The sequence below is a fragment of the Oncorhynchus mykiss genome, chromosome 10, assembly GCF_013265735.2.
Source record: "Oncorhynchus mykiss isolate Arlee chromosome 10, USDA_OmykA_1.1, whole genome shotgun sequence".
Lineage (NCBI taxonomy): Eukaryota > Metazoa > Chordata > Actinopteri > Salmoniformes > Salmonidae > Oncorhynchus > Oncorhynchus mykiss.
Window position 1 is genome coordinate 22,267,466 of NC_048574.1, and position 23,931 is coordinate 22,291,396.

The 23,931-nt window shown below is 42.9% G+C and overlaps 1 protein-coding gene across 4 annotated transcripts in view; it reads right to left on the reverse strand.

Moving 5' to 3' along the window:
* LOC110533514 (opioid-binding protein/cell adhesion molecule) overlaps positions 1-23,931 on the reverse strand; it is a 345,653-nt gene that overhangs the window by 45,852 nt on the left and 275,870 nt on the right. For 3 of the 4 annotated variants that reach the window (XM_021617800.2, XM_036989916.1, XM_021617799.2), the window contains one exon: positions 1,619-1,744. The exons of the other annotated variant lie outside the window; for it this stretch is intronic. In XM_021617800.2, the coding sequence (XP_021473475.1) occupies positions 1,619-1,744 (126 nt within the window). The remainder of the gene's footprint in view (positions 1-1,618; positions 1,745-23,931) is intronic. 4 annotated transcript variants of the gene reach the window in all.

The window sequence follows — 23,931 nt, forward strand, 5'->3', positions numbered from 1 at the left end:
ACAATAAGGAGATGGACAAAGACAATGGTGGAGTGGAGTCCACGTCCAGCGCCAGAGCCGCCACCGCGAACAGATGCCCACCCAGACCCTCCCCTATAGGTTTAGGTTGTGCGGACAGAGTCCGCACCTTGGGAGGGGTAATGTCACGTTCTGACCATAGTTCTTTTGTGTTTTCCTTGTTTTAGTGTTGGTCAGGACGTGAGCTGGGTGGGCATTCTATGTTGTGTGTCTAGTTTGTCCGTTTCTATGTATGGCCTGATATGGTTCTCAATCAGAGGCAGGTGTTAGTCATTGTCTCTGATTGGGAACCATATTTAGGTAGCTTGTTTTGTGTTGGGGTTTGTGGGTGGTTGTTTCCTGTCTTTGTGTTCTCTTCACCAGATAGGACTGTTTCGGTTTTGCCACGTTTGTTATTTTGTATTTGTGTAGTGTTCACGTTATCATCTTTCATTAAACATGTTGAACACGAACTACACTGCATTTTAGTCCTCCTCTCCTTCGACGGAAGAAAACCGTTACAGCAAGGTTTAAAAAAATACTTGGCAGTCGCCAAAGTTCCGGAGCATGTCTTAAAAAGGGGATATTGAAAATCCTGTACTGTGAAGAAGAATTGGCTCAGCCGACGACATGTAAATGAGAGACAAGCATCTGGACTGGATGCATTCATGTTGAGTGTTCCAGGCAAAAAGTGTGTGATCGTATTGAAGCAAGCGGCCCATGATTCTTGGAGCATGTTTGCTGGAAACCAAAGGGCTGCTTTTACACGTAATTAGAAGACAAAACACGTTTACACACACACACACACACACACACACACACACCCACACACACACACGCACGCACGCACGCACGCACGCATGCATGCACGCTCTCGTGGCTTGTGGTTGCCAGCCCAAACAGAAAAATAACTAAACTTATCCAACATTGAATGGCCTATGGCCAAGCTATTAGTATATTTGGCTGCAGGTTGGACCTACCAGCATTGAGGTTGCACTGTCTATACAATGCTTTGGACTTACTAAATTGAGTAAAATCAAGCGTTGTATCACTCAAACTCCAGTTTGATGTTAAAATGCTAGGTACAGATGGGACAACAATTTCAAAACATCAAAAATTGCCCTTTTAATGTAAATTCATCAATATGGCTGACAGTACAGCTGTTCTGCTAGCCTGAAACAACTATTTAGCCTATATAATGCAGGCAATATTCATGTGAATCAAGTGATGTTCTTTTAGAAGGCAGGTTGACACAAGACATTACATTTTAGATGGATAAATTAGGTCAGGCTGTAACAGCTTTGTTCGTCAGCCAAGGACTCCATACTTATTACACGGTCATGGAGCATTACAACAGTATGGGCGGCAGGTTAAAGCGGTGTGCCAATAACCGAAAGGTGGCTGGTTTGACTACCCGAGCTGACAAGGTGGAAATCTGTTGATGTGCCCTTGAGCAAGGCACTTAACTCTCATTTGTTATACGCCAAGCTCTTAAAACATCAGCAACACAGGTAATTAGAATTTTGATGACTAGAGACGATACGCTTTTAGAATAGATACACTGCTCTATTATACTCATTGATTGATTGTATGTTTTGACCTCAAAGGTTTGCAGTCTTACCTTTTGCAGAGCGATGTTTCCATATGATGTTAGGCTCTGGTCGTCCAATGGCCAGACACATGAGAGTTACATTGCTGCCCTCGTTCACTGTGATGTCCGTCGATATGTTTGTGATCTTCGCAGGTACTAAGAAAAGAGGAAACATAAACAAATGGCAAATATACCATTTATATGGCAAATATACCATTTCAATGGTATATGTCACATTGAAATGGTCACATAATGTCACATTGGTCACATAATGTCACATTCACAAGTAAAGTGAAATGCCTTTCTTGCTAGCTCTAACCACAACAATGCAGTAATCAATACCAATGTAATACTAAAAATAACAAGGTAGAACATAAACACACAAGATATAAAAATAAGAAGAACACGATGAAGTAATAAGTAAGCATACTATATACATGGTCAGTTCCAGTATCATATTTACAATGTGCAGGGATACTGGATCGATAGAGGTAGATTTGTATGGGGGTAAGGTGACTAGGAATCAGGATATATGATAAACAGAGTAGTACCAGCACATATGATGATTGTATCCTATTGCAACAACACACACAGTAGGGTAAAACTAACCTGTCTCACGACGGGTGTGTAGAAACAGTATAAATGTATGTGCATATTATGTGTGTGAGTGTAACAGTTTAGCTTCCGTCCCTCTCCTCGCCCCTACCTGGGCTCAAACCAGGGACCCTCTGCACACATAGACAACAGCCACCATCGAAGCATCGTTACCCATCGCTCCACAAAAGCCGCAGCCCTTGCAGCACAAGGGGAACAACTACTTCAAGGTCTCAGAGCGAGTGACGTCACCGATTGAAATGCTATTAGCGCGCACCACCACTAACTAGCTAGTCATTTCACATCGGTTACATGAGCAAATGGTGGAGTGAGTGTTTGCCTGTGTGTTGGAGTATCAGTGTGCTTAGTGGGTAGGGCCTTGTTCCTAGCCCTTTGTCATGTTATATTGTGCGCATATAGCACAAATCCTGTGGTACCTTATTGATTTTACAAAGCAGTAACCAACATATTAAAACAGTAAATTACATTGTTCGCCTAAATACTCACTTCTGATTTTTCAGAGGGTGTTGATTATTTCTCAGTAAATGCACAGCAAAAAAATATATTTAATGGGTAAAAAGTAGTTCTAACATAAAATTGTAAAAAATATTTTCCCACCTACAAAAAGAAAGGATGCAAGTGAATTTAGCTTGTGAGCCAGTATTCATTTAGCAAACTTTTATCCAGCGTTGTTGCATGTCATTTCCGGCTCATTTAGTGACCACTAGCTAGTAAAATGTCCCCAAGAGGCGAAACCAAAAGTGTTGTAAAACAGTGTTACAACTTTGAGTTGATCTTTCAAAAGTCAAATTTAGAACATTATTGGCATTGTTGAATTTGATTGTCATAAGAAGTTAGCTAACATTTAGCAGCGATGCATAGCTAGCTAGTATTTTCCCAAGAAAATGTGTTACCAAGGCAACAAGCTAGTGCTGTGTGAATTTTTATTTAGACATTAGACTGCTATGTGAATTTGAACTTACAGTACATGTAACAATTGTCACATCCATTATTATAGCTAATCATGGTTATTAGAATGGATAGGGCAGACAGATACAGTGATTTCAGAAAGTGTTCACACCCCTTTTTCCACATTTTATTGTGTTACAGCCTGAATTTAAAATAATTGAATCTAAGATTATGTCACTGGCCTACACACAATTCCCCATAATGTCAAAGGGCAAATATGTTTTCAGAAACGTTTGGAAATTAATAAAACCTGAAAAGCTGTCTTGAGTCAATAAGAATTCAACCCGTTTGTTTTGGCAGGTCCAAATAAGTTCAGTAGTAAAAATTTGCTCAGCCAAAAGTTTGGACCCACCTACTCATTCAACCTACAAATTTTCTTTATTTTGTATATTTTCTACATTGTAGAATAATAGTGAAGACATCAAAACTATGAAATACCACATATGGAATGATAAAAAAAAAATTGTTGAACAAAAAATATATATTTTATATTTGAGATTCTTCAAAGTAGCCACCCTTTGCCTTGATGACAGCTTGCACACTCTTGGCATTCTCTCAACCAGCTTCAACTGGAATGCTTTTCAACAGTCTTGAAGGAGTTCCCACATATGCTGAGCACTTGTTGCCTGCTTTTCCTTCACTCATCGGTCCAACTCATCCCAAACAATCTCAATTGGGTTGAGATCGGGTGATTGGGAAGGCCAGGTCATCTAATGCAGCACTCCATCACTCTCCTTCTTGGTCAAATAGCCTAGAGGTGTGTTGGGTCAGTTTCCTGTTGAAAAACAAATGACAGTCCCACACTAAGCGCAAACCAGATGGGATGGCGTATCACTGCAGAATGCTGTGGAAGCCATGCTGGTTAAGTGTGCCTTGAAATCTAAATAAATCACTGACAGTGTCACCAGCAAAGCACCCCCATACCAACACAGCTCCTCCTCCATGCTTCATGGTGGGAACCACACATGCGGAGATCATCCGTTCACCTACTCTGCGTCTCACAAAGACACGGCGGTTGGAACCAAAAATCTCAAATTTCGACTCATCAGACCAAAGGACAGTTTTTCACTGGTCTAATATCCATTGCTTGTGTTTATTGGCCCAAGCAAGTCTCTTCTTATTAATGGTGTCCTTTAGTAGTGGTTTCTTTGCAGCAATTGAGGCCTGATTCACGCTGTCTCCTCTGAAAAGATGATGTTGAGATGTGTCTGTTACTTGAACCGTGTGAAGCATTTATTTGGGCTGCAATTTCTGAGGCTGGTAACTAATGAACTTATCCTCTGCAGCAGATGTAACTCTGGGTCTCCCTTTCCTGTGGTGGTCCTCATGAGAGCCAGTTTCATCATAGAGCTTGATGGTTTTTGCCACTGAACTTGAAGAAACGTTCAAGTTCTTGACATTTTCAGGATTGACTGACCTACATCACTTAAAGTAATGACGGCCTGTCATTTCTCTTTGCTTATTTGAGCTTATTTGACTTGGGTCTTTTACGAAATAGGGATATCTTCTGAAAACCACCCCTACCTTGTCACAACACAACTGATTGGCTCAAACGCATTAAGAAGGAAATATATTCCACAAATTAACATTTAACAACTGTTATTTGAAATGCATTCCAGGTGACTACCTCATGAAGCTGGTTGACAAAATGTCAAGAGTGTGAAAAGATGTCATCAAGGCAAAGTGTGGCTACTTTGAAGAATCTAAAATCTAAAATATATTTTGATTTGTTTAACACTTTTTTGGTTACTACATGATTTCGTATGTGTTATACGTGTTTTGATGTCTTCACTATTATTCTACATAGTAAAAAAAATAGTAAAAATTAAGAAAAACCTTTGAATGAGTACGTACGTGGGTCCAAACTTTCAACTGGTATTGTATATATACACTACCTTACAAAAGTTTGGGGTCACTTAGAAATACCCTTGTTTTTGAAAGAAAAGCACATTTAATTTCCATTAAAATAACATCAAATTGATCAGAAATACAGTGTAGACATTGTTAATGTTGTAAATGACTATTGTAGCTGGAAACAGCTGATTTTTAAGCCCATTATCAGCAACCATCACTACTGTGTTCCAATGGCACGTTGTGTTAGCTAATCCAAGTTTATCATTTTAAAAGGTTAATTTGATCATTAGAAAAACATTTTGCAATTATTTTAGCAGAGCTGAAAACTGTTGTTCTGATTAAAAAAGCAATAAAACTGGCCTCCTTTAGACTAGTTGAGTATCTGAAGCATCAGCATTTGTGGGTTCGATTACAGGATCAAAATGGCCAGAAACAAAGATCTTTCTTCTGAAACATGTCAGTCTATTCTTGTTCTGAGAAATGAAGGCTATTCCATGTGAGAAATTGCCAAGAAACTGAAGATCCCGTACAACGCTGTGTACTACTCCCTTCACAGAACAGCGCAAACTGTCTCTAAACAAAATAGAAAGAGGAGTGGGAGGCCCCGGTGCACAACTGAGCAAGAGGACAAGTACATTTGAGTGTCTAGTTTGAGAAACAGATGCCTCACAAGTCCTCAACTGGAAGCTTCATTAAATAATACCCGCATTACACCAGACTCAACGTCAACAGTGAAGAGCCAACTCTGGGATGCTGGCCTTCTAGGCAGAGTTGCAAAGAAAAAGCCATATCTCAGACTGGCCAATAAAAATAAAAGATTGCCCCAGGGATTTACCGCACTACCCTCTGCAGCGCCTTAAGGTCGGATGTCGAGCAGTTGCCATACCAGGCGGTTATGCAACCATGCTCTCGATGGTGCAGCTGAATAACTTTTTGAGGATCTGGGGACCCATGCCAAATCTATTCAGTCTTCTTAGGTGGAAAAGGTGTTGTTGGGCCCTCTTCATGGCTGTCTTGGTGTGTTTGGACCATGATAGTTTGTAAGTGATGTGGACACCAAGGAACTTGAAGCTCTCGACCCGCTCCACTACAGCCACGTCGATGCTAATAGGGGCCTGTTTGGCCATGCTTTTCCTGTAGACGACGATCAGCTCCTTTGTCTTGCTCACATTAGTGGAGAGGTTGTTGACCTGGTACCACACTGCCTTAATGATGGTGTTGGAGTCGTGCTTGGCCACTCAGTCATGGGTGAAAAGGGAGTACATGAGGAGACTAAGCACGAACCCCTGAGGGGCCCCAGTGTTGAGGATCAGCGAGGCAGATGTGTTGTTGCCTACCCTTTCCACCTGGGGCGCAGTTTATAAGGTGTTTATAAAATAGAAACATTTCCTCATCAATCACACACAATGCCACACAATGACAAAGCAAAAACAGGTTTTTAGAAATGTTTGCAATATATATATCTTTACATAAGTATAGTATTGCTATGAGACTCGAAATTGAGCTCAAGTGCATCCTGCTTCCATTGATCATCCTTGAGATGTTTCTACAACTTGATTGGAGTCCACCTGTGGTAAATTCAATTGATTGGACATGATTTCGTTGTCATTATAGGGTATTGTGTGTAGATTGATGAGGAAAAAATAAACAATTTTATTGATTTTAGAACAAGGCTATAACGTAACAAAATGTGGAAAAAGTCAAGGGGTCCGAATGCACTGTATATATTTGATGGGATGTATAGACAATATGGACAGTATATGGATAGAATATGTAGTATATATGAAGAATAGTATATGTACAGCAATAGTTAAATAGGATAGACCTTGACTAGAATACAGTATTTACATATGAAGTGGGTAAAACAGTATATAAACATTATTTAAAGTGACCAGTGTTCCATGTACTGTACATAGGGGAAAGGGGAAACAGGGTTACCTAGTCAGTTGTACAACTGAATGCATTCAACTGAAATGTGTCTTCCGCATTTAACCCAACCCCTCAATCAGAGAGGTGCGGGGGGCTGCCATAATCGAAATCCATGTCTTCGGCGCCCGGGGAACAGCAGAACAACATATTTTTAATTTAATTTGTCAGCTCGGGGATTCGATCCAGCAACCTTTCAGTTACTGTCTGCTGCCTCTAAGGTACAAGGTAGAGTAATAAGTTGCATGGACTCACTCTGTGTGAAATAATAGTGCTTAACATGATTTTTGAATGACTACCTCATCTCTGTTTCCCACACATACAATTATCTATAAGGTCAAGCAGCGAATTTCAAACACAGATTCAACCACAAACACAAGGGAGGTTTTCCAATGCCTCGCAAAGAAGGGCCCATATTGGTAGATGGGTAAAAATGAGGGATGCACGATATACCGGTGAACATATCGTAATCGGTCGATATTAGCTAAAAATGCCAACATCGGTATTGGCCGATGTCTAGTTTAACGCCCGATTTGCTAAATCGATGTCAAAGCTGAAGTGCTTACCTACATAACGAAGGTACATGACGTAATCACGCCACGTAAAATTTTGCGCTATACGTGCAACACAGCATACCTAAATTAGCCCACAATGTCTGCTGTGTGGATCGAGCAGTCAACATTTCAGCGAGACAACTCAAAGGCAACTCAAAGCCAAGATAATGGAATTCATTGCCCTTGACAACCAACCGTTCTCTGTTATGGGTGATGTTGCCTTTCGCCGACTGGTCGAGCACCGGTTAACATTACCATTAACATTAAGTGCGCTATTTTTCCGATGTTGCCCTACCAGAGTTACACAGTAATAGCTTCACGACATACAGACTATGGAACACCGTTTGAGTCTTTGCGTGTCAAAAAAAGATACAGTAGCACTGTCAAAGCTGTACAAAAAAGTCAGCAAACAAGCAAACACCGGCCACAAATTTCTGGGGTACCTACAGTAGCAAGCACCAATACAACCAGCCTGAAAACAATGACCAGTAAAAACTGAAGTAATTTTCATTATTCTTAGCAATGATTTAGGAATCCTTGTGAGTAAGTATTAGCTAGGTTGACACTTGTTCTTAGCCTATTGAAATTGAACTTCAGTTCATGAAAATAAATAGCTAGCCAGCTACTTAACCCTGTTTCCTAAAGCTAACGTTATAAGCAGCCAGCTGGCTTCATCTCGACCGGACTGAGTTATGTGTTGTGAAGCTAGCCACAATAAGGATTAGGCATAATAGTGGAATTTGCGGTTTGCCTTCAAAATAAAAAAAGCTAGCTAACTATATAGCTACTGAAACAGATTATGTTGTGTTATTTGACATGCCAAATAGTGCACTAAATACTGTTAGTGTTCAAATACTGGAGAGTTGAGACCAAATCACGGACGCTGGACAGAGTGGATTTCAGTTGTAACGAAAGACAGTTTTAATGAGTCAGAGATATCTTGTCCCGCAGTTTTACGTGCACGGACCTAGTTCACATAACTCGGCAAGGAGCCAGGTGAAAAAGAGGCCTATACAATGGTTACATACATTTTTATACATAGAATAAAGTAGGTGGAGTCTTGTCGTTTCGGTCTTCTTGACTGGTCGGAGGGTTGGAGGCGGGCCTTGCTCTAGCCAGAGTGGGCCCCATTGGTGCACAGCAAAAGTTCTTTGCTCTTGGGACCGGCCAGTTAGAGGGAGATGAGATGTGTGTTTATATAAGGAAGAGGGGGTCAGTCTTCTGGCTGGGTGTATGTGTTCTTACGACGGAATGTCTTTGTTTATATGAGCTATGTGTATGAATATTTATATAACAAATCCCCCTCTTCACGTCTATTAGACGTGAAAACTATAGCAGAAAGGTGGCGGTTGCAATCGTGGGTATACATAAGGTGGTGCTCCTAACCTTGTCTGATTTGCATGGTGGGTCTGTAGGTGTAGTGCTACGTTTGGGACGGGAGTGATTGGAGGGAGTGATATCAGGAAAGGAGTTAGGGACATGTGTAGGGGTTGGTGTATGTGATGTGGCAGGGTGAAATAGTTGTTCAATTAACCATGTGAAAGTCCTAGGGTTACTCCAAATATCAGTATGAATATCACAAATAAGGGACCAGATATCCCCAGCCTCACCCAGAGAGGGAGAAATTTCCCTCTAACTGGGCGAGGTTCCCTTCTCAGGGGAGGCGGAGTTTGATGCCGCATCACCTGAGGAAGGAGTGTCTTCATTTGGAATCGAATTTAGGCCGCTCAAATCAGCTCTGACTTCAGTCAGTGTTCTAGAAGGAATTGGGGCTGGGGTGCAATGTGTAAGGCGGTGTCAAGGTGTGCCTGATTTACCTTTGACCTGGACTGAGTGTGAAGTAACCTCCTTCACTTCGTACGGTCCAGTCCACCTGGGTTCCAGCCACTTTCTCTTGTGGACTGTAACCCTCACCCCGTCACCAACCTTTACCTTCAGTAGTGTCGTGTCCCCCGGCAGCTCCCCCTCCTGGACCTTGTGAACCTGGGTAGAGAGTGCTGCAGAGAGAACCGTCAGTTTTTTCACATAATTAGACATTACAATTTGTTGTACATCAAGGGCGGGCATATGACCTCCCTCCCTTGGTGGACCATGCATGACTCTACCAGTCATTATCCCAAAGCTATCTTAGCTTTTGGTTTGACGTTCCACCAGATTTTGGGATTGGGGCCTGTACACAGATCCAAATCTGTGGGTTATGCCAAATCTTTCTTCCACCTGTCTCAGGTGTTTGTTAAATGTGAGCCATTTGTCAAATTTGATTTGTCTTGGGATGCCATACCTGGGTATTAGTTTGGTTTGTAGCCACTTAAAGACTGACCTAGCATCCTCCCCTTTTGTTATTATTGCCTCTACCCATTTGGAGAACCTATCTACTATGACTAGGAGATAGAGTTTGCCTTTAGATAAATTTTCGGGGCCCATGTCGGTGTAGTCTATACTAATATCCTGAAAACATGCATTAGGTGTTACGTATGAGCCCATTGGTGTTTGATATGGTTTCTTTGGGTTGTGTCTGTCACAACCATTGCATTCGTCACAAAATAAATCATCGTCATAAAATAAGTCAGTCATATTTTTTATGTGAGGGTGCCACCAGATGTGCGAGGCCTTTTTGGAGGGTCTTTAGTTTGCCTTCGTGTGTGGGGCCATGTGTTTCTCATAAAAGTTCTGGGTCCATCAGTGTGGCCTGCTTCATGGGCATGGGCTGAGTCTGTATAGATATTCAGTCTTTCCTTTTCCTCTGATGAGGACCTGCGTCAATCCGATGATTTCAGCTAATTTGGCCGATGCTCGTTGAGGGATGATGGCTGATTGAAGGGTGACATCACGAGGTGAGCTGTTTTTTTTTCAATAGCTTTTGCTACTGCAGCAACGTATCTGGAGCATGTTGACTGTCCTACCTCAATGTGGTCAAGTTTGAAGAGTAGTACATCAAGACCCTTCTCTCCCCCTCTTGTTTCTGGAATAGGACGGATGAGGTGAATCCTTCCCTTCCAGAAACATCCAAATGGAACTTGTTCTTGTAGTCAGGTGCAGTCAGAGCTGCTGCCGCTGATAGATCCGTTTTCAGGAGTGCTATGGCTGTTGATGCTTCAGCCGTCCAGGCCAGGGGTGCATGGAGGTTCCTTGATCGTAGGATGACCGGTGCTGCCACCCCCTCTGGGCCACACCCAATGGTACAACACCTGATAGGTGGGGTCAGGTGCATCATGTCTTCGTCCCAGTCTGCAGTGTAGAGGCAGTCATCAGTTTCTGTTGCATTGAGTGTGCAATGGATCTCAGCTTGGGGAGTCTTATATGGGTGCAGAGTGTAGATTTGAGCTTTCAGTTGGTTGAACTTAAACTGGATGTGAGGGGTGGCAGGCCCTGTGGGTAGGCATTTTAGCCAGTACACTTCTTGGGCTTCAGACAGTGTGGTCATCGGCAGGAGTGGCATCCTCATCATTCTTACTGGGTGATCAGGTGTTGAAGTGGGAGGGTTGGTTGTAATCTTGCTGCTCCTGCTGCATGTGGCTAGATTCTGGGTGGTTGTATGCTGGCTGTTGCTGATGCATGGGTGTGGGTCCTGGTAGCTGATGTTGCAGAGGTGGGTTTCCCCCACTTCCTCTTGCTCTCCATTGCTGTTGCTGCGGGGAGAGTGGTTTCATGCAATCTCTGGCAAAATGACCGGTAATTCCGCAGTTAAAACACTGGTAGTTTCCCCCTCTGTGTTGTCCAGTGTAGGGACCCCGTCGAGCCCATACTGGGTGTTGTTGTTGCAGGATATACTGCTGTGGGGGAGGGTATTGGGGTGGTGGGGCTGCCTGCTGTTGGATCATCTGAGAGACAGTCTGTGCCACGATTTGGGAGATGTCTGTTTTGGTTCCCGGCTCCTTCGTTTCTTCCGCCACCATCTGTTTCTTAGGTTTTTCTCCTTGTTGTGCTTCCTTCAATTGGAGTTTCAGGAGTTGTACCTGGAGGGACTGCACCTGGCTCTCAGCACCCCCTCTTTCCTTGTTGTGCTGGGTCACATGGTGGTGCACATGAGTGTTGAATTGGGTCAGAGGAAGTGCAAACAACCCTACCGTTCCTCTGAGTTTGGTTTTAACATCTCCGGGACACCCGTTGACCACCATTTCCTTCCACATGCTGAGTGTGGTATCAGTGTGATCGAATGGTTCTTCGTGGACCGATCTCCATGTGGTCTTAGCCCTGTCCAGGTATGCTGCAGGTTGCTCACCTGGGTTGATTGTAAAGAAGGATAAGGTGGCATGGTTTCTTTCTGTAGGGTATGCTCTCCGTAGAACTTCCCATAATCTGGTACGGAAGTGGTCTATGGGCAGTGTTGGGGCCCGCCATCCAAGGTCAGCTGCTGTCATGAGAGCCTCCATGGTTCCGTGGTCGGTGGCTCTTGCTAGAAGTGCTTTCATGTCTCCTAGGCAGAGTTGCAGGCCTGACGTAAGTGTCTGCAGTTGAAGTAGCCACGCTGAAGCTCCTCCATGTAGGCTAGGCATCTGTCCCATCAGTGTTGTTAAATCAGTCATTTTCCAGGGCTGGTACTCCACAGTGTGTGCATCACCTGGTGTCGGTCGCAGGGGGTACTGTCCTGCCATCTCCTGCTCTCGCTCTCTTCTATCAGCAATTCTGGAGGACCGACGGAGTGTTTCGGACCCCATTGATTCGGTAACTTTGGTTACTGTTCCTCTCATTATGCTTTCCACACGGTAGGCTCCCTCTCTGTTGTTATCTTGGTTAGCTATTAGCTCCCTGAGTTCCTTAGCTCGAGCTATTGATGATTTCAGCAGCTCCTGCATCTTAGTCACGTTTGGAGCTCCCATCGGAGCTGGGGTGAGCACCATGTCAATTTCTTCTTCGTTTTCGATATCCATGTTCTGATGACAGTCCTCCCTATCCGTCTGATAGAAGTGGTTTGAATCTAATCTTGTTTGTAAGTGTCCTCTGGTTTCAGAGGTGAGAGAGTTCACAGAGGAGCATTGCGGCCTCCGTTCCTGGGGGAGGTCTCCTGCTCCTGGAATCCCAGTTTCGAACTGTTCACATACCATATGGCCAGCCGTTATCCCCAGGGTAATTTCCCCTTTTAACTCCCCTTGGTCTATTCTCAGAACTGGAGCCTGTATTGTGGGAGGTGCCCTGGGCAGGAATGGGTTGTGTGACGGGCTCCGGTGATTTTGTCCCTTTGAGTATGGCGGGGGCTGAACTGCCTCCATTGTCAATTGTGGATATAGTGAGGGAGAAACGGCCACAGGGGGAGCCGTGGGCAAGTTCTCAGGCGGAGCTTTAACATCCCCCGACGCCACAATAGCCACGCCCATCATGTCTGGTGTGTTTTTGGGCAGCACCCTCCTACTCTCCTGTATGGCCCATGTACCTATCTTGAGCTCCCCCTCTGCTCTCTCTCTCTCTCTTGTACCTACTTTTTTGAACCTGTGTATGTTGTTTCTCTCCGCCTCACTCGCTTTTGCATGCTCTACTGCGTCCTCTAATTCTGTCTGCATATCTTGGAGTTTCCCCCCTGTAGGTGGTCCTCCGCTAAAATAACCTGCTTGTGTCCATCTTATCCGTAATCCTTTCCACACTTTCTCCACTTTCCCATACTGTTTTTTACCTCCCGCTCTATCAATCATACTCTGATCTAAATAATCATTGAATTTTAGTTTGGGCGTGGTAGCTGCAGACATTTTATCTAGTTCGTCTGATAATGTGTATAATGCGTTATTTAGGTATATTCAATCCTTACTATGTGGTGTTTATTTCTATCGTTGTATGCTTAGCCTGTCCCTGGTCGAGACAAAGGGGGTTATCAATATGTGACGCCCGCCACGTGTGTATTTCACCGGTATTTTATTTGAATTTGTTCAGCGATTCGTTTAGGTATTTTCTATAAATGATTCTGCGATTTCCTTTTGGAACAATATATCAGTGAATATATGCGGTTCTATAACAATTTTCAGAGTAATTCTAGCTCTTTAGGAAATATCGATAGAATTTCTAGACAACTAAGAGTTGTTCAGTGAATTATTTAAATACTTTCTGTAAACAATTCAGTAAATTCCTTTATGAACTTATATCAGTAAATTCGAGCGATTCTATAGCAATTGTCAGAATAATTCTATATATTTAGGAAATATGGATAGAATAGAAAAACCCCAAAATCAGTGTGTAGCTTTTAGCGTCTGTAAAACAAAGTCTGTATTAAGCTCGGCGGCTTATTTAAATACTTTCTAGAAACAATTCAGTAAGTTCCTTTATGAACTTATATCAGTAAATTCCAGCGATTCTATAGCAATTGTCAGAATAATTTTAAACTTTAGGCAATATCAACAGGAATGAAAAAAAAACGAAAATCAGTATTTCGGCCCGGCTGCTGTCAATCAAAATTGCACGGCCATTAGATACTAAGGTGGCTTTGTCTACCAGCACGTGTGCATAATAGCCCAGTTACGTATCCCAACCTACTCCGCGACAAACGTTTCTTTCAATTTAATTTCCCCCATCTCCAAATCATGGAATGTCAACTCTGGTTCATCTTATGTTTATTGTTTGATGTGCAATAGCCACATCATTCCCGATCTCTGTCTAGTGGAAGGCCAAACTTACATATCCTGTATCTACTCGACTACACCTCTTACAAAACCTATTAAATAATACACAGCTTTTTTAATAGGGCATTTTTCATGCAGATTCATTCAATCCAACCACACCTCCACAAGACCTATTCGATGTTATATGTATCAACAGGAGATTTTACTTGCAGATCCGGTTCATCTATCATTCAACTATAACCACACCTCCACAAGACCTTATTCGATAGTACAGAACGTATCAAAATAGGAAATTTTTACTTGCAGATTCGGTTCATCTATCATTAAACTATAACCACACCTCCACAAGACCTTACTTGCAGATTCGGTTCATCTATAACCACACCTCCACAAGACCTTACTTGCAGATTCGGTTCATCTATAACCACACCTCCACAAGACCTTACTTGCAGATTCGGTTCATCTATAACCACACCTCCACAAGACCTTACTTGCAGATTCGGTTCATCTATTTATTTTATTTTTTTTTATTTTACCTTTATTTAACCAGGTAGGCAAGTTGAGAACAAGTTCTCATTTACAATTGCGACCTGGCCAAGATAAAGCAAAGCAGTTCGACAGATACAACAACACAGAGTTACACATGGAGTAAAACAAACATACAGTCAATAATAAAGTATAAACAAGTCTATATACAATGTGAGAAAAAATCTATAATTCATTCATTCGTATGAAATTCTCATTGAATTTCCAACATCCATAATTGTGTCCATTACGTGTTAAAACACAGCCACTATTTAACGTCACCTCTATACACAACCCAATACATATATAATTAGGACAGTTTTCTATGCAGATTTCAGAACAAATAGGGTCCCTGGAGGAATTTAACACATTGGTCAATCACAATTCACACATTCCTATTAAAATAACTGAGTATAGGCCCATTAATAAGAATATGTATATATATTTTTTTTTTACAAAACAAGATATCTTTAATCAATGTCTTAGGTTCTTATGTAAAAAATTTGGGCACCGATTCATACTCACGCCCAGTACTTTCTGATCAAAATTTGGTTTAGACTATAATACAATATGCAGATTTCGATATAACGGGCTCTGCTCACCTTTATATAGAGCGCTCCGATCAGATTTCCTGAGGCAAGATGAATGGCTGGGGAAGTCACTCTTCCGTCTGATTTTTTAGCCGTGATCAGTCTCGTCCTCTCACACTAACTTATAATAGATCGAATTCAAGAACAACCAAACTCTGCTACCAATTTTGTTAGTGTTCAAATACTGGAGAGTTGAGACCAAATCACGGACGCTGGACAGAGTGGATTTCAGTTGTAACGAAAGACAGTTTTAATGAGTCAGAGATATCTTGTCCCGCAGTTTTACGTGCACGGACCTAGTTCACATAACTCGGCAAGGAGCCAGGTGAAAAAGAGGCCTATACAATGGTTACATACATTTTTATACATAGAATAAAGTAGGTGGAGTCTTGTCGTTTCGGTCTTCTTGACTGGTCGGAGGGTTGGAGGCGGGCCTTGCTCTAGCCAGAGTGGGCCCCATTGGTGCACAGCAAAAGTTCTTTGCTCTTGGGACCGGCCAGTTAGAGGGAGATGAGATGTGTGTTTATATAAGGAAGAGGGGGTCAGTCTTCTGGCTGGGTGTATGTGTTCTTACGATGGAATGTCTTTGTTTATATGAGCTATGTGTATGAATATTTATATAACAATACTAATACTAATACTGCAAAACATTTTTTGTCCTGAATACAAAGTGTTATGTTTGAGGCAAATCCAATACAACACATTACTGAGTACCACTCATATTTTCAAGCATAGTGGTGGCTGCATCATGTTATGTGCATGCTTGTAATCGTTAAGGACTGGAGAGTTTTTCAGGATAAAATAGAAACTGAATGGAGCTAAGCACAGGCAAAATCCTAGAGGAAAACCTGGTTCAGTCTGCTTTCCACCCGACATTGGGAGATGAATTCACCTTTCAGCAAGACAATAACCCACAAATCTACCATGGAGTTGCTTACCAAGAAGACTGAATTACTTAAATCTACTTGAAAATCTATGGCAAGGCTTAACAATTGTTGTCTAGCAATGACCTACAACCAATTTGACAGGAGCTTGAAGCTTTTTGAAAAGAATAATGGGCAAACGCTGCAAATCAAGATGTGTAAAGTTCTTAGAGACTTACATAGAAAGACATAGCTGTAATCTCTGCCAAATGTGTTTCTACAAAGTATTGACCTGGGGGTGTGAAAACTTATGTAAATGAGATACAGTGGGGCAAAAAAGTATTTAGTCAGCCACCAATTTTGCAAGTTCTCCCTCTTAAAAAGATGAGAGAGGCCTGTAATTTTAATCATAGGTACACTTAAACTATGACAGATAAAATGAGGGGGAAAAAGTCCATAAAATCACATTGTAGGATTTTTAATGAATTTATTTGCAAATTATGGTGGAAAATAAGTATTTGGTCACCTACAAACAGGCAAGATTTCTGGCTCTCACAGACCTGTAACTTCTTCTTTAAGAGGCTCCTCTGTCCTCCACTCGTTACCTATATTAATGGCACCTGTTTGAACTTGTTATCAGTATAAAAGACACCTGTCCACAACCTCAAACAGTCACACTCCAAACTCCACTATGGCCAAGACCAAAGACCTGTCAAAGGACACCAGAAACAAAATTGTAGACCTGCACCAGGCGGGGAAGACTGAATCTGCAATAGGTAAGCAGCTTGGTTTGAAGAAATCAACTGTGGGAGCAATTATTAGGAAATGGAAGACATACAAGACCACTGATAATCTCCCTCGATCTGGGGCTCCACGCAAGATCTCACCCCGTGGGGTAAAAATGATCACAAGAACAGTGAGCAAAAATCCCAGAACCACAAGGGGGGACCTAGTGAATGGCCTGCAGATAGCTGGGACCAAAGTAACAAAGCCTACCATCAGTAACACACTACGCCGCCAGGGACTCAAATCCTGCAGTGCCAGACGTGTCCCCATGCTTAAGCCAGTACATGTCCAGGCCCGTCTGAAGTTTGCTAGAGAGCATTTGGATGACCCAGAAGAAGATTGGGAGAATGTCATATGGTCAGATGAAACCGAAATATAACTTGTGTATAACTCGTGTTTGGAGGACAAAGAATGCTGAGTTGCAGTTAAAGAACACCATACCTACTGTGAAGCATCGGGGTGGAAACATCATGCTTTGGGGCTGTTTTTCTGCAAAGGGACCAGGATGACTGATCCGTGTAAAGGAAAGAATGAATGGGGCCATGTATCGTGAGATTTTGAGACTGCCTGTTACGCGAATGCAGTAAACCAAGGTAAATTGCTAGCTGGCATTAAACTTATCTTATTAAAATACAATCAATCAATCATAATCACTAGTTAATTACATATGGTTGATGATATTACTAGATATTATCTAGTGTGTCATGCTGAGCATACAAGTATCTAAGTATCTGACTGAGCGGTGGTAGGCAGAAGCAGGTGTGTAAACATTCATTAAAACAGTACTTTCGTGCGTTTTGCCAGCAGCTCTTCGTTGTGTGTCAAGCATTGCGCTGTTTATGACTTCAAGCATATCAACTCCCGAGATGAGGCTGGTGTAACCGAAGTGAAATGTCTGGCTAGTTAGCACACGCTAATAGCGTTTCAAATGTCACTCGCTCGCTCTGAGCCTTGGAGTGGTTGTTTCCCTTGCTCTGCATGGGTAACGCTGCTTCGAGGGTGGCTGTTGTCGTTGTGTTCCTGGTTCGAGCCCAGGGAGGAGCGAGGAGAGGGACGGAAGCTATACTGTTACACTGGCAATACTAAAGTGCCTATAAGAACATCCAATAGTCAAAGGTTAATGAAATACAAATGGAATAGAGAGAAATAGTCCTATAATTCCTATAATAACTACAACCTAAAACGTCTTACCTGGGAACATTTTTTTTATTTTTTATTTTTTATTTTACCTTTATTTAACCAGGTAGGCAAGTTGAGAACAAGTTCTCATTTACAATTGCGACCTGGCCAAGATAAAGCAAAGCAGTTCGACAGATACAACAACACAGAGTTACACATGGAGTAAAACAAACATACAGTCAATAATAAAGTATAAACAAGTCTATATACAATGTGAGCAAATGAGGTGAGAAGGGAGGTAAAGGCAAAAAAAAGGCCTTGGTGGCAAGGTAAATACAATATAGAAAGTAAAACACTGGAATGGTAGTTTTGCAATGGAAGAATGTGCAAAGTAGAAATAAAAATAATGGGGTGCAAAGGAGCAAAATAAATAAATTAATTAAATACAGTTGGGAAAGAGGTAGTTGATAGGGCTAAATTATATGTGGGCTATGTACAGGTGCAGTAATCTGTGAGCTGCTCTGACAGTTGGTGCTTAAAGCTAGTGAGGGAGATAAGTGTTTCCAGTTTCAGAGATTTTTGTAGTTCGTTCCAGTCATTGGCAGCAGAGAACTGGAAAGAGAGGCGGCCAAAGAAAGAATTGGTTTTGGGGGTGACTAGAGAGATATACCTGCTGGAGCGTGTGCTACAGGTGGGAGATGCTATGGTGACCAGCGAGCTGAGATAAGGGGGGACTTTACCTAGCAGGGTCTTGTAGATGACATGGAGCCAGTGGGTTTGGCGACGAGTATGAAGCGAGGGCCAGCCAACGAGAGCGTACAGGTCGCAATGGTGGGTAGTGTATGGGGCTTTGGTGACAAAACGGATTGCACTGTGATAGACTGCATCCAGTTTGTTGAGTAGGGTATTGGAGGCTATTTTGTAAATTACATCGCCAAAGTCGAGGATTGGTAGGATGGTCAGTTTTACAAGGGTATGTTTGGCAGCATGAGTGAAGGATGCTTTGTTGCGAAATAGGAAGCCAATTCTAGATTTAACTTTGGATTGGAGATGTTTGATATGGGTCTGGAAGGAGAGTTTACAGTCTAACCAGACACCTAAGTATTTGTAGTTGTCCACGTATTCTAAGTCAGAGCCGTCCAGAGTAGTGATGTTGGACAGGCGGGTAGGTGCAGGTAGTGATCGGTTGAAGAGCATGCATTTAGTTTTACTTGTATTTAAGAGCAGTTGGAGGCCACGGAAGGAGAGTTGTATGGCATTGAAGCTTGCCTGGAGGGTTGTTAACACAGTGTCCAAAGAAGGGCCGGAAGTATACAGAATGGTGTCGTCTGCGTAGAGGTGGATCAGAGACTCACCAGCAGCAAGAGCGACCTCATTGATGTATACAGAGAAGAGAGTCGGTCCAAGAATTGAACCCTGTGGCACCCCCATAGAGACTGCCAGAGGTCCGGACAACAGACCCTCAGATTTGACACACTGAACTCTATCAGAGAAGTAGTTGGTGAACCAGGCGAGGCAATCATTTGAGAAACCAAGGCTGTTGAGTCTGCCGATGAGGATGTGGTGATTGACAGAGTCGAAAGCCTTGGCCAGATCAATGAATACGGCTGCACAGTAATGTTTCTTATCGATGGCGGTTAAGATATCGTTTAGGACCTTGAGCGTGGCTGAGGTGCACCCATGACCAGCTCTGAAACCAGATTGCATAGCAGAGAAGGTATGGTGAGATTCAAAATGGTCGGTAATCTGTTTGTTGACTTGGCTTTCGAAGACCTTAGAAAGGCATGGTAGGATAGATATAGGTCTGTAGCAGTTTGGGTCAAGAGTGTCCCCCCCTTTGAAGAGGGGGATGACCGCAGCTGCTTTCCAATCTTTGGGAATCTCAGACGACACGAAAGAGAGGTTGAACAGGCTAGTAATAGGGGTGGCAACAATTTCGGCAGATAATTTTAGAAAGAAAGGGTCCAGATTGTCTAGCCCGGCTGATTTGTAGGGGTCCAGATTTTGCAGCTCTTTCAGAACATCAGCTGAATGGATTTGGGAGAAGGAGAAATGGGGAAGGCTTGGGCGAGTTGCTGTTGGGGGTGCAGTGCTGTTGACAGGGGTAGGAGTAGCCAGGTGGAAAGCATGGCCAGCAGTAGAAAAATGCTTATTGAAATTTTCAATTATGGTGGATTTATCAGTGGTGACAGTGTTTCCTATCTTCAGTGCACTGGGCAGCTGGGAGGAGGTGTTCTTATTCTCCATGGACTTTACAGTGTCCCAGAACTTTTTTGAGTTAGTGTTGCAAGAAGCAAATTTCTGCTTGAAAAAGCTAGCCTTGGCTTTTCTAACTGCCTGTGTATAATGGTTTCTAGCTTCCCTGAACAGCTGCATATCACGGGGGCTGTTCGATGCTAATGCAGAACGCCATAGGACGTTTTTGTGTTGATTAAGGGCAGTCAGGTCTGGGGAGAACCAAGGGCTATATCTGTTCCTGGTTCTAAATTTCTTGAATGGGGCATGTTTATTTAAGATGGTTAGGAAGGCATTTTTAAAAAATATCCAGGCATCCTCTACTGACGGGATGAGGTCAATATCCTTCCAGGATACCCCGGCCAGGTCGATTAGAAAGGCCTGCTCGCTGAAGTGTTTCAGGGAGCGTTTTACAGTGATGAGAGGAGGTCGTTTGACCGCTGACCCATTACGGATGCAGGCAATGAGGCAGTGATCGCTGAGATCTTGGTTGAAGACAGCAGAGGTGTATTTAGAGGGGAAGTTGGTTAGGATGATATCTAAGAGGGTGCCCGTGTTTAAGGCTTTGGGGAGGTACCTGGTAGGTTCATTGATAATTTGTGTGAGATTGAGGGCATCAAGTTTAGATTGTAGGATGGCTGGGGTGTTAAGCATGTTCCAGTTTAGGTCGCCTAGCAGCACGAGCTCTGAAGATAGATGGGGGGCAATCAGTTCACATATGGTGTCCAGAGCACAGCTGGGGGCAGAGGGTGGTCTATAGCAGGCGGCAACGGTGAGAGACTTGTTTTTAGAAAGGTGGATTTTTAAAAGTAGAAGTTCAAATTGTTTGGGTACAGACCTGGATAGTAGGACAGAACTCTGCAGGCTATCTTTGCAGTAAATTGCAACACCGCCCCCTTTGGCAGTTCTATCTTGTCTGAAAATGTTGTAGTTTGGAATTAAAATGTCTGAATTTTTGGTGGTCTTCCTAAGCCAGGATTCAGACACAGCTAGAACATCCGGGTTGGCAGAGTGTGCTAAAGCAGTGAATAGAACAAACTTAGGGAGGAGGCTTCTAATGTTAACATGCATGAAACCAAGGCTATTACGGTTACAGAAGTCGTCAAAAGAGAGCGCCTGGGGAATAGGAGTGGAGCTAGGCACTGCAGGGCCTGGATTCACCTCTACATCGCCAGAGGAACATAGGAGTAGTAGAATAAGGGTGCGACTAAAAGCAATAAGAATTGGTCGTCTAGAACGTCTGGAACAGAGAGTAAAAGGAGGTTTCTGGGGGCGATAAAATAGCATCAAGGTATAATGTACAGACAAAGGTAAGGTAGGATGTGAATACAGTGGAGGTAAACCTAGGTATTGAGTGATGAAGAGAGAGATATTGTCTCTAGAAACATCATTGAAACCAGGAGATGTCATTGCATGTGTGGGTGGTGGAACTAATAGGTTGGATAAGGTATAGTGAGCAGGACTAGAGGCTCTACAGTGAAATAAGCCAATAAACACTAACCAGAACAGCAATGGACAAGACATATTGACATTAAGGAGAGGCATGCTTAGTCGAGTGATCAAAAGGGTCCAGTGAGTGGAGAGGTTGGTTTAGGGTCACGGCGATTTAGACAGCTAGCCAAGCCAACCGGTAGCAAGCTAGCATAGGATGGAGTCTGTTGTTAGCCACCTCTTGCGTTCGGTCAGTAGATTAGTGGGGTTCCGTGTGGTAGAGGGGATTAATCCAAATCACACAACAACAAAAATAAGAACAATAGATATAGTTATAGAGGCCCGAGAAGAAAACATAATAATTCAAATAAATAAATTGTCCGATTGTCTATTCAGATAGCAGCCGGAAAGACAGCTAACGGTTAGCGGGCCGCAGATGGGCGTTCCGGTAACGTCGCGACAGAGGAGCCAGCCGGATCTCCTTCAGGTAGATAACGTCGGCAGTCCGGTTGTGAAGGCCCGGTGGGGCTCCGCGTAGGCAGTGAAACGGGTCCGGATAGGTGACTGCAGCCCAGGAGTGAATGATGGAACTCAGGCGTGATTGACGGAGCTGGCTAGCACCGGAACAATCGATGTTTGCTCCGGAATCGACGAAAGCCGACTGTCACACGGATAGCAGCTAGCTAGCTGTGAGATCCGGGTATGAATGTCCAGAGAGCAGTTGAAATCCAGGGACATGGAGAGAAAAATTGGTCAGGTATGTTCCGTTCCGAGCCGCGCTGCGCCGTACAAAACTGGCGATAGATTTTCGATAGATTTTCGAACTAAAGGACAGCCGATGACCACAAACCGTGGTTAGCTTCTGATTAGCTTCTGGGCTAGCTCCTGGCTAGCTTCTGGCTAGTTTCTGGCCAGCCTCCTGGAGTTTCTGGCTAGCTTCCTGAAGGATTGCAGATCTGAGGTAAATAATACTTTTTTATAAATATAAATTGGTGAGGCTGGTTGCAGGAGAGTGTTTAGAAGATGAGTTGATGGAAAATAAAAATAAAATGTATGTGAAAAAAGTTGTAAATATATATATATACAGGACACGACAAGACGAGGACAAAAGACGTCTGAACTGCTATGCGATCTTGGATTGATCTTGGATGTTTGACATTGAAGACTCATGTTAAAAGGAACCACCAGCTTTCATATGTTCTCATGTTTCTGAGCAAGGAACCTAAACGTTAGCTTTCTTACTTGACAAATATTGCACTTTTACTTTCTCCAACACTTTGTTTTTGCATTATTTCAACCAAATTGAACATGTTTCATTATTTACTTGAGGCTAAATAGATTTTATTGATGTATTATATTAAGTTAAAATAAGTGTTCATTCAGTATTGTTGTAACTGTCATTATTACAAATAAAATAAAATTGGGTGATTAAATCGGTATTGGCTTTTTTGGTCCTCCAATAATCGATATCGGTATCAGCGTTGAAAAATCATAATCGGTCGACCTCTAATATGTACATGTAAGTATATAGATAAGCGATGGCGAAGGTGCAATAGATGGTATAAAATGCAGTATATACATGTGATATGAGTAATATAAGGTATGCAAATATTAAAGTGGCATTATTTAGAGTGCATTGTATGAAGTGACTAGTGATCCATTTATTAAGGTGGCCAGTGATTGGGTCTCAATGCACGCAGCAGCCTTTCTGAGTTAGTGAGTTCCTCGGCCTACACATCACTGACAATCTGAAATGATCCACCCACACAGACAGTGTGGTGAAGAAGGCACAATAGCGCCTCTTCAACTTCAGGAGGCTGAAGAAATTTGGCATGGCCCCTAAGACCCTCACAAACTTTTACAGATGCACAACTGAGAGCATCCTGTCGGGCTGTAACACCGCCTGGTACGGCGACTGCACCGCCCGCAAACACAGGTCTCTCCAGAGGGTGGTGCGTCCTGCCCAACGCATCACCTGGGGCACACTGCCTGCCCTCCAGGTCACCTACAGCACCCGATGTCACAGGAAGGCCAAAAAGATCATCAATTACATTAACCACCGGAGCCACAGCCTGTTCACCCCGCTATCATCTAGAAGGCGAGGTCAGTACAGGTGCATCAAAGCTGGGACCGAGGGACTGAAAAACAGCTTCTATCTCAAGGCCATCAGACTGTCCAATAGCCATCATTAGCCGGCTACCACCCGGTTACTCAACCCTGCACCTTAGAGGCATACATAGACATGGAATCACTGGCAACTTTAATAATGGAACACTAGTCACTCTAATATCTGTTTACATACTGCTTTACTCATCTCATATGTATATACTGTATTCTATTCTACTGTATTTT